The sequence below is a fragment of the Armigeres subalbatus genome, chromosome 2 (assembly GCF_024139115.2).
Source record: "Armigeres subalbatus isolate Guangzhou_Male chromosome 2, GZ_Asu_2, whole genome shotgun sequence".
Lineage (NCBI taxonomy): Eukaryota > Metazoa > Arthropoda > Insecta > Diptera > Culicidae > Armigeres > Armigeres subalbatus.
The window spans coordinates 228,277,078-228,288,474 of record NC_085140.1 but is presented as its reverse complement, the minus strand read 5'-3'; the positions used below and the strand labels follow the sequence as shown (position 1 = coordinate 228,288,474).

The window sequence follows — 11,397 nt, the reverse complement described above, 5'->3', positions numbered from 1 at the left end:
CGCTCAAAGCAGAAACCTTCACCTACCTATTGGTGGTGTTGGTTTGCGTGGGAGAGCTATCAGATTCGTCAAATCGTCGTTTGAATCTTTGTTTACAAAAGCAGATAAGTCGTTTTGAAAATTTTGTCTTGCGTTCATCGTTTTCATGTTTTTATCGTTTTTATAGTATGGTGCACGTTCTCTGCTTTTATTGATTTTGGCAGCACTTTTAATCGATCATCGGCCAAAGCTTTTCATTCCTTTGACATTTCACACATACGATTTTGACTGTTCATACTTTTGGATCTTTTCCATTCATTATATTCTGCTGCTTCTTCGAGTGAGTGTTTAAATCCATCAGACGCGTGTCGATTTGTTGATTAGTGATATATTTTTGGACATATCGGTTGAAATAATTGATTTTTACGGCAAGTTGGACAGTTTTCTACCAAAATGGACTACAATAAGATGAAAGTGAACGATTTGAAGACGGAGTTGGCCTCTCGTAACCTAGATACGAAAGGCGTGAAAGCGGTCTTAGTGGAGCGTCTCAAAGAAGCATTGGAGAATGAAAACAGTGGAACTGCTGCTGAATCAACTCCATCCGTTGCAGGTAATAGTCTTCTTGGCACCGGTTAGTGGTGCTACCGGTGTATTATTTAAGATTTCTGGACAATCAAATTGATAAATGTAAATAGTTTCTCATAGTTCGAGAAAATGGCGCGCCATTTTGAGCTTTCGCTTTTCTACCATGGCGTGTAATCGAATTTTTTCGGTGTTGGTATCGTCATTGTAAAAGGGCCAAGTCTGTATAGATGCCGGCTAACTACCTGTCAAAGATGCACAATGTTTTGGTAGAACAGGCACAGTTGAAAAAAAAAGTTTCGTTGAAACTTTTGTTTCTTTTTTCTCCAAATCCGCTTGGCCAGCTTATTCTATCAAAACTATCATAATGTAGATATTCGCAAATTCTAGCGGGCAATGCACTATCCGACAAAACTAACAGCAGATAGCATAATGTAAACGCTTATTAGCAAATGAAAATTCCTGATGATATTAATTCGAGCTTTTAGTAAAATGTCCACCGAAAGTGGGACACCCGGAAAAAACCGCGAAAAATGCAGAAAATCATCTAATCAACCGGGAAATTCATTTATAGGTCAAGTGACAAACATTTTCAAGAAGTCCATTTTTAATCTAACTAGTAGGCTATCGTAACAAATAAAAACCCAGATTAATCAACCTAGCGATGGTGGTGCCTTTTTCGTATTTAGTCAAAATACCAACCTTATATGGGGCTTCTATAGTTTGATGTACCATTTTCTTCATATTTTATTTCAAATTTCAAAATCGATTTTTTTTCAAATACTGCTGCAATGCATTCAAATGAACGCAAATTAATGTGAATGAATCGCCTGCTTTGAGCGTGCTTACAGCGGCACACTAGGAGTTAACTTTCTGAAATCAGTATGGCGAAAAGCATCTAAGGCTCAATTTCCCAAAATTAAGCACCTTAATCGAAAAAATATTTGGTAGGCGTAGTAGCGGACACCATCCTTTATAACCGGTACCAAATAGTTTTTCATGAAAAGTTCCTAATTTTGAGAAAACCCGCGTTAGATATCTTTCGCCATACAAATTTCTGGCGGTTAACTCATGCTGGCTATTTTGCGGCGGGTAGAAAATCAGCAACTGCCAATAATTCATTGATGGAAATAACTGAATCTATCTCCCTATGTTACTCTTATGTGTTTTCTTGTTTTATAATACATGAGAAAGGCACCATCACCGCTAGGTGGATTATTCTGTTTTTTTTTTGTAATTCTTCACGGAAGTCTCAATCGAAAGAATGAACTGTTTCTTTTTTTACTACCGAAATTTCAATAAACACAATTACAATTACATACTGTACCGAAATTTTAGAAATGCACAGTTTCAAAGCCAAGATTTATTCATGCAGTTGCATACCATGTCGATGTTTTATGATTTGACTAGAGTATTATATTTCCATCGTTTCAAGAAGTTTTTCTAAAGTTCATATCATTGTCCACGATATATACACTAGGGTGGTTCAAAAAATCGATTTTGCTCCACAGTGCTCATCTGATTCTTTGCCATGTTCTGAGTGTTCTCTGAAAATTTGAGCTCATTTGGATTAAAACTGATTTAGCACAACCCGTTTCAAGTTTGCATGCAAATTAGTATGGGGAAATTTATTTTTGCATTATAATGTTAATGACGCTTCCCCATTAAGCGCAGGTTAAAAGAAAACCAACATAGCTTGAGGGAATACTCAACAGCTTTCACCCAACGAAAATCGCATGTTGATTAATCGCCCCAATAATTAGTAATCAAACTTAATCTATACCGTGGTTTTCTGGAGCTAATTGCATAACTCATCAGCAGGCAACATTGCTGCTCGTGGCGCGAAAGATAGCACACACAAATTCAGGCTACTATGTTGCACAGTGTTGCACTGCACATTTCAGTGATGCCCTCAAAGAAGTTTAACGATCATGACTAAAGATTCGCAACCTGTCTTAAAATCGATTACTACACATAAAAAATTACCTTATATGCGATGTGACTATATGCGAAATAATGCGATGTATAAGATTTTTCTTATACATGTCATTAAGCGCCTGCTTTGTAAAAGTATTAGAAATATTAATAATAAACAACATTAAATTTTTTTACGTGTAATTATTGAGGCGATTAATCAACATGCGATTTTCGTTGGGTGAAAGCTGTTAAGTATTTTCAGCTATGTAGGTTTTCTTTTAATCTGCGCTTAATGAGGAAGCGCCATATTCACTATAATGAAAAAATAAATCTCTCCATACTAATTTGCATGCAAACTTGAAGAAATGGCTTGTGCTAAATCAGTTTTAATCCAAATGAGCTCAAATTTTCAGAGGACACTCAGAACATGGTAAAGAATCAGATGAGCACTGTGGAGCAAAATCGATTTTATGAACCACCCTAATATACACAAGTGGATCTCAGTATTGTAACTTCTGCAGCAATTCCTAGAGCAGTACAGTAGTAACACCTAAAAAAAAAAATTAGTGGAATTCCTATCATTACGAACTACAGTCAAACCTTTATGAGTCGATATTAAAGGGACCGTCGACTCATGGCAACGAGATGTAGAATAGAATACCTTTGTAGGGATAATCACAGTAACCCAGATAATATTTTTTAATATGGAATAAATTGCTTCTATGAGTCGATATCGAATCATAGAACAACTCTTGGAGGTTTGACTGTACTGAAAAAGCCTCCAACATTCGTTAATTATTCTTTGCAAGCAATGGATGGGGGTCATTATGTAGAAGCCTTGTACACACATTTCAGCAAAGGGATCGTACACTTATTGCGTAAGCAATTTTTCTGGGTTTTTCGATACCCCCTCCCCCAATGTAAGATTTTTTTCATACAAATGATTTTTTATTTATATGGAGCGTAAGATATTGACCGCCTCCCCCTCCCCCCATAAGTGCTTACGTAATATGTGTATGGCCCCAAAGCATTTGATTGCGTTGATATTCTCATGCTTCTGTTCAAATAGTAGATAAAAAGAAATGCAACCACAACTTCTACAATGGCTTGACTCGTATTTAACCGAACGTTTTTAAACAGTAAGACTGAAAGGAAAAGGATCAGCTTCTACTCAAGCACAGACAGACATAACACATTGAACATTTACTTATTATTTTATTACATTTTTTCCGAACTTGTTGCTCTACATGCATCGCTGTGTTGCCTTCTCATTGTCGTCGCGAATTAAGTTCGATTTAATATATGAAATATAACTCATATTTTGTTAAATGAATTATTGGCAGTGGCTGATTTTCTACCCACCGCTTCCACATCCAGGCGCTATAGTATATGCGCAAAATAGCCAGCATGGGTTAACCGCCATAAATTTGTATGGCGAAAGACATCTAACGCGGGTTTTCTCAACATTAGAAAGTTTTCATGAAAAACTATTTGGTACCGGTTATGTAGGAAGGTATCCGCTACTACGCCTACCAAATATTTTTTCGCCATACTGATTTCAGAAAGTAAACTCCTAGTTTGCCGCTGTAAGCACGCTCAAAGCAGGCGATTCATTGTGAAGTTTTCGAAGAAATCCTGCAATATTTCGCTGTTTTATAAGTTTCGATAATTCGTCTACATCCGTACAATTATTGAAAAAAACTACATCATCTGGATCTACGTTTTGTCGTGAATAAACAGATCGCCGCTTTATCAAACAACAAAAGTGACGCTGCCGATAGTGTCAGCTACTTCATCTTACACGTTCTCCACGCTGATTCGATACATCCCGTATATGATGCCTACAATCTGCGGAAAGTGCGGAGGACCGATTGCGCTCAACGCCACAGTCATTCAATGTGGAGGTTTTTGCGAAACCAATAATCGTTTGCACGCCGACTGTGTTGACCTATCGTACGATAAAGTGGAAGCATGTATGCATACGAACATTTATTCGGTGTGTGACGACTGCCGTGATCTACTACGGAACGTTAAATTTCGAAATGTAATCAAAAACACAAAACCTGTAGAGACTCCACATAATGAGATTGAGCAATTGAAATTTGAAGTTTCCAAAATTAACGATGTTTTAGCAAAGATAACAACGTCTGGTAATAATATTTCCTTTGAGAAAGTCGAAAACAGAGCAAACAATGCTCAAAGCAATGCATCGTTATTAACGAAAATGTCACACGATACGTCAAACGATTCTCCTCAGGGATGTGCAATTTTCAGTTTGTTCGTGTCGAATATTAGCCTGTGCCAGGGTTGAAGTATGTCAAAGTCAATGCAGTGAAATACGTGGATCTCAGCATATTCTACGGTCAATCTCATCGCCGCCGTCGTGAGTGCGACTATGGGGCAGTCAAAAAATCATTCCAGCACCAACCATTCAATGGATCAATCAAGGTAACTCATTTTGCACTCACCGCATCAAAACAACGGCAGCAGTGTATACGCATATTTCTATTCATGTGTGTTTGACAGAACATGTCTACGGTGGCGCAATCTGTTCATTTCATAGCGGCAGTTTTTGCTTATTGATTGGTCCATTCACCATTCAACCCAACAGAAGTCGCTCCGACAGGCTGCTCAGTTCGTGCGTTACTGCATGAATGTGAGTGGCCCATATAAAAGCGTGGTGATTTTTTGTGGTGATTGGAATCATTGGAGAAGCGTGAAAATTAATTCTCAGAGTTGTTGAACCTCCAATGTCATTTAACTATACATTTAATAGAGCTTTGATAATTTATTGATATTTTTAGCATTGAATGTTCCTTATTCCGAGCCTAATTCTCAGTGAGCTGTTCAAAAGATATAATAACATATTATAAATCTATTGATCCTATGAATATCTGAATTTTAAATCACTTTGATTTAGCATGTATATGCGTCGTTTTTATTAACAACGTAAAGATAAAAATGTGACTTATTCAAGAAAACGGAATGGAGCCAGCTTTTACATAATTATTTACAATGATTAAACTTGTATATCGTATATATTACTTGTATTCATTATTACGTAGGATATGATATTGATTTGAAGAAGTGAAGTTTCTAAATAATTCAGATTAATCTAGGTAAGCATTCAATGCCAAAAATATCTATATAAGATATATATGTCGCCGTTATAATTTTTTTGCAATAGCTCCACCCTAATATAAACGATATATAACCACATATAAATTAAATAATTGCTAATTTGAGACCACACGGCACACATACAGTTTATTTGGATATATATTTTATTAGTAACTCGCGTGAAGAATGGTTATGTGTGCACTGATATACATCATAAGTTAAATCTATGGATTTTTGCCAATAAATATGTGTGTATTTTTAGTAGTGTTGGTACGGTTTTATTAGCGGCTAAAATATTATAATTTTGGATAACTTTATGGAACAAATCAGAAGCAAAAAATCAGAAGTAAATGATTTTCGACGTAGAATTACGTCTTTCAGTATAAGAAAGGGGGGGATTCCAAAGTTTCAAATTTGGGACCGTCACTGAAAGAGGTCAGGAAGTAAGAGCCAATAACTCGTTTTTCAATGCATTCTGGAGCTTTTGGTATGAATCGACCAGTTAACTCTCTAAGATTTTATACAACTATTGCAAACAATTGCTTCAATGCATTTAACTATTGAAAATCCAATTTCAACAGGTAGTGTTCAAATTTTACTTTTACAGTAAATTGCCTACTTTTCGGCTATATCCATTCACAATGAACATGCACAAAATAATTGAATTTCACATTCACTATCAAACGATAAGTAGTTCTATATAACGTATACGATCAATTTGCGATCATGTCTTTAAGGTCACTCCTGACGGAATCCAAGTTTCAAAGTGCTCGTGTTTTTGTGAACACACCACTCGATACGGAGCCGTCGCACATCTGTCATTTTTGTTGATTTAGCTTTGGTGCGTCGCAGCATGCGTGAAATATTAAAAATGACAGTTGTGCGTTGCTTCCGTATCGAGTGCCCCCGAAAACGCGAGCAATTTGAAACTTGGATTCCGTCAGGAGTGACCTTAATACAACCTTCTACTTTTTTGGAATGACAACATATGATTAACAGTCATTTTCTTTATATCCGCATAACTCTTATACAGTGCTTGCCCATAAGCTTAAACCTAGTTTGCGCTGTAAGCAGAGTTGAAGAAGGTGACCCCAAGTTATAATCGGCCTCATAAATGACACAGACATTAACTATTGCAAGAATTTAATAACTCAGAGCAATAAATATATTTACCCCTTTTAATACAAAAAAAAATGATTTTTTTGGAAAAATAAATATCATAGACTAACTACCATAGTTTTCAAAACTATTATTTGCAACGTTTTTGCATTCCATGTCTCTACATTGTTAAATGCAGTAAAACGACTTTATAATGTTCAACAATTCCAACAGAATTTATTTTCGCGCTTTTCCAATGATTCCAATATGCATTCTTATTGAATCCGAACATTTAATAGAAACTTATTTCAACATCATATAAGAATAATGCCAATGTTTACAAACAAAGACCCAGGTAAATGATAGAAATGTCATCTCATGTCGACCCGGTTGGTCGACATCCACTCGTGCACAGGCTAATAGCACCTGATGTAACAGACGATGAAGTTAAAAGCCTAGTGCGCCAGAAATTACATGTTTCTGAGAATGTGAATATCAAAAGACTAGTACCTCAATGGAAAGATTCTGCATCAATGAACTATGTTTCATTCAAAGTGGATTTGGATCGTAAATATCGAAATAGAGCACTGGATTCAACTATCTGGCCACGCGGAGTACGTTGTAGAGAATTTCACCATTCAACGCCCACCTCCTGGAGACCGCCGTATAATTCTTGTTGATAAAATGCTAGAAAGTGTTTCTTTTAACGATCAAATGTTTTTGTTCCAATACAAGTATTGTTTTTTTTTCTGTTTAGACGAATTTAAATGAATCGCCTGCTTTGAGCGTGCTTACAGCGGCACATTAGGAGTTAACTTTCTGAAATCAGTATGGCGAAAGACATCTAAGGTTCGATTTCTCAAAATTAAGCACCTTCATCAAAAAAATATTTGGTAGGCGTAGTAGCGGACACCTTCCTACATAACCGGTACCAAATAGTTTTTCATAAAACGTTTCTAATTTTGAGAAAACCCGTGTTAGATGTCTTTCGCCATACAAATTTCTGGTGGTTAACTCTTGCTGGCTATTTTGCGCATTTACTATAGCGCCTGGATGTGACAGCGGCGGGTAGAAAATCAGCCAACGCCAATAATTTATGGATAGATAATTTGTGAATGTATGTATTTAATATATCTTTATGCTATACGAATTGTTATGTAATACGATAGTTATTAATTTAGAACCATCATTGGGGCAGTATAATGCCTGTTGGTGTCAGTAATAATAAACAACACACGAAGATAATTAAGGGTCTGTCTCAATAAGGTACCAGTCAAAACGATTAATGAAGAGATGGCGTTTTTTCAATGGTAGTAAAATCGAAATTTCATCACTATTAGACTACTAATCAGTGCAAACTAAGTGCAGGAAACAATCTTTTCACCTCATACTTAATTCCTTATCACTACTTTCTTCAAAAACACCACCATTTTCCATAAATTTGCAAAATACTTGATTTTCCCATACATTTTATCGATTTCCAACTACCATTCTTCCATGAGCTCATGGTGGAAAATGTGAAAATCTCAGAACATAGAGTAGCAGGCTTAACAGCACAGATAGAAACGCCGGTATCGCCACTCAGTGACGAGTACCGTAAACATGGTGCACGGAAGGTTGTTGTCTACACTTTTTACGGCTGCTGCACCCTGGAAGTAAATGTCATCGAAATAAACAGTCGGTCCCCATTGGATAATTAAAATGAAATTAAACTTAAAAGTGACATTTCAATAATTATCAAATAACCCTGCTCGCAGAGCAAGATTACTTTTGACAGATATCGAATCATTTTTCATCGATGTCTTATTGGAATTGCTGGGTAGCACCAGCCATTCTTATAACGGGGTGATTTTTTAATTTTTGAATAGTCACTTTTAAGTTTAATTCTCCAAATGAGGCAGACCCTAAGGCTTTGGTCCGATTCGTGAATTAAAATCGAATGAATCGCCTGCTTTGAGCGTGCTTACAGCGGCACACTAGGAGTTAATTTCCTGAAATCAGTATGGCGAAAGGCATCTAAGGTTCGATTTCTCAGCATTAAGCACCTTAATCGAAAAAATATTTGATAGGCGTTGTAGTGGACACCATCCTTCATAACCGGTACCAAATAGTTTTTCGTGAAAAGTTCCTAATTTTGAGAAAACCCGCGTTAGATGTCTTTCGCCATACAAATTTCTGATGGTTAACTCATGCTGGCTATTTTCGCATATACTATAGCGCCTGGATGTGGCAGCGGCGGGTAGAAAATCAGCCACTGCCAATAATGGATTGAACTTAAAAGTGACAGTTCGGAAATTATGATATCCCCCGCCCATAAGAATGGCTGGTGCTACCCAGCAAGACCAACAAAACATCTATCAAAAATTATTCAATATCTGTTAAAAGTAATCTTGCTCTGCGAGCAGGGTTATTTGGAAATTTTTGAACTGTCACTTTTAAGTTTAATTCGATTTTGATTCACGAATCGGACCAAAGCCTAAGGCTCTGTCTCATTTGGAGAATTAAACTTAAAAGTGACAGTTCAAAAATTAGCAAAAAACCCAGTCATAAGAATGGCTGGTGCTACCCAGCAATTCCAATAAGACATCGATGCAAAATGATTCGATATCTGTCAAAAGTAATCTTGCTCTGCGAGCAGGGTTATTTGATAATTATTGAAATGTCACTTTTAAGTTTAATTTCAGTTTAATTCTCCAAATGAGACAGACCCTAAACACATCGTCGTTCAAACACTAACGACATCAGTTGTTTTCACTAAGTTGGGCAAATCACAAACCAGATGGCAGTAGTGAGCAAACGTCAAACTCGAGCAAAAACGATGCGCGCGCCACGTGTGATCGATTGGCCAACTGATGATTATTTGAATGAATTATTGGCAGTGGCTGATTTTCTACTCGCCGCAAATCAGTGAACGATGGAAATTTGACGATTGTTGTCTTTTTTTCTGTGATCCAAGCCTCTTGTGTTTTGCAAGGTTCTCATTTAAGTCCGTTACTTTTCATTTTGTTTGTGAATGAGGAGTGCAGGAGATTATCTTTTTCATCTCATACTTTATTCACAGACAAACAGACATAACACTCGTGAAATTAATCAGATACAGTGGTTGGTTTCCTACCCGCCGCTGTTGTATCCAGGCGCTATCGTATATGTAAAAATAGCCAGCATGAGTTAACCACCTGAAGTTTGTATGACAGGTTTTCTCAACAGCAGAAACTTTTCACGAAAAACTATTTGGTACCAGTTATGTACGAAGGTGTCCGCTACTACGCCTACCAAATATTTTTTCGGATAAGGTGCTTATTTTCGAGATATTAAACATTAGATGCCTTTCGCCATACTGAATTTCAAAAGTTAACTCCTAGTGTGCCGCTGTAAGCACGCTCAAAGCAGGCGATTCATTATCATTGTTCACTGATTTACTAGTCAATTTAAATAATCATTAGTTGGCCAATCGATCACTCGTGGCGTGGGCATCGGATTTGCTCGAGTTTGACGTTTGCTTACTACCGCCATCCGGTGCGTGATTTGCCCAACTTAGTGAAATCAACAGATGTCGTTAGTGTGTGGACGACGATGAATTTGATGAGTGAATGTTCAATGTGTTATGTCTGTTTGTCTGTGCTTTATTTCTTATTACTACTTTCTTTTAAAACATCCCCATTTTTCATAAATTTGCGAAATACCTGATTTTCTTATATATTAACAAGATTTCGTGCTACCATTCTTCCATAAAAATTTCAAAACATAGAAAAGCAGGTTTAACAAAACAGATTAAAATGCCGTTGTCGCCACTCAGTGATGAGTACCGTAAACATGGTGAACGGAAGGTTGTTGTCTACACTTTTTACTGATGCTGCCAACAGTAGCAGTCAAAACGATGAATGCAAGAGATGGTGTTTTTTCAGTGGAAGTAAAATCGATATTTCATCACTATAAAACCACTAATCAGTGCAAACTAAGTGCAGGAGATAATCTTTTTACCTCATACTTCAATCCTTATCAATACTTTCTTCATTAACACCTCCATTTTTTCATAAATTTTCGAAATACCTGTTTTTTGCATACATTTTATTGATTTCCAACTACCATTCTTCCATGAGCTCATGGTGAATATTGTGAAAATCTCAAAACATAGAGTAGCAGGTTTAACAAAACAGATAGAAACGCCGGTATCACTCAGTGACGAGAACACCCGATTCTTTTTTTACACGGGGATGCGTTCCTTGTAAAAAAAGTTTTCAGTTCAAAATTTGAAAATCAGTGTAAAAAAAAATTTTATGATTTCTCGACGAATCATGCAAAATTGAGCAACTTTGCAAAAATTTTGTATGGGATTTTTTTTACACGGCTGTGTAAAAAAAATCCGTGTAAAAACATAATCGGGTGTAAACATAATGCACGGAAGGTTGTTGTCTACACTTTTTACGGCTGCTGCACCCTGGAAGTAAATTTCATCGAAGTGAACAGTCGATCTCTCACTGGGAGTAAATTTCATCGAAGTAAATTAATTTTTAAAAACAGTCGGTCTCTCATTGGCAACAGCAGTGAAAAGTGTAGACAACAACCTTCCGTGCACCATGTTTACGCTACTATAGATAGTGGAATATATAGATGAGCGAAGATAAATCCTCTGCCTCCAAACGAACTGTCAAACGTGTCTCCAAACGAGCATGACGTCACGATTTCAATGGAAATGTT

The 11,397-nt window shown here is 36.7% G+C and overlaps 1 protein-coding gene across 2 annotated transcripts in view; it reads left to right on the top strand.

Annotated features, from left to right (window-relative positions):
- The first annotated feature begins 291 nt into the window (after nucleotides 1–291).
- Nucleotides 292–11,397, top strand: part of LOC134211833 (heterogeneous nuclear ribonucleoprotein U-like protein 2) — a 59,594-nt gene continuing 48,488 nt past the window's right edge. For both annotated transcript variants that reach the window (XR_009979113.1, XM_062689123.1), the window contains exon 1: nucleotides 292–592. Coding sequence is in view for 1 of the 2 variants with exons in the window: in XM_062689123.1 (XP_062545107.1) it covers nucleotides 433–592 (160 nt within the window). In the remaining variant the exon portion in view is untranslated. The remainder of the gene's footprint in view (nucleotides 593–11,397) is intronic.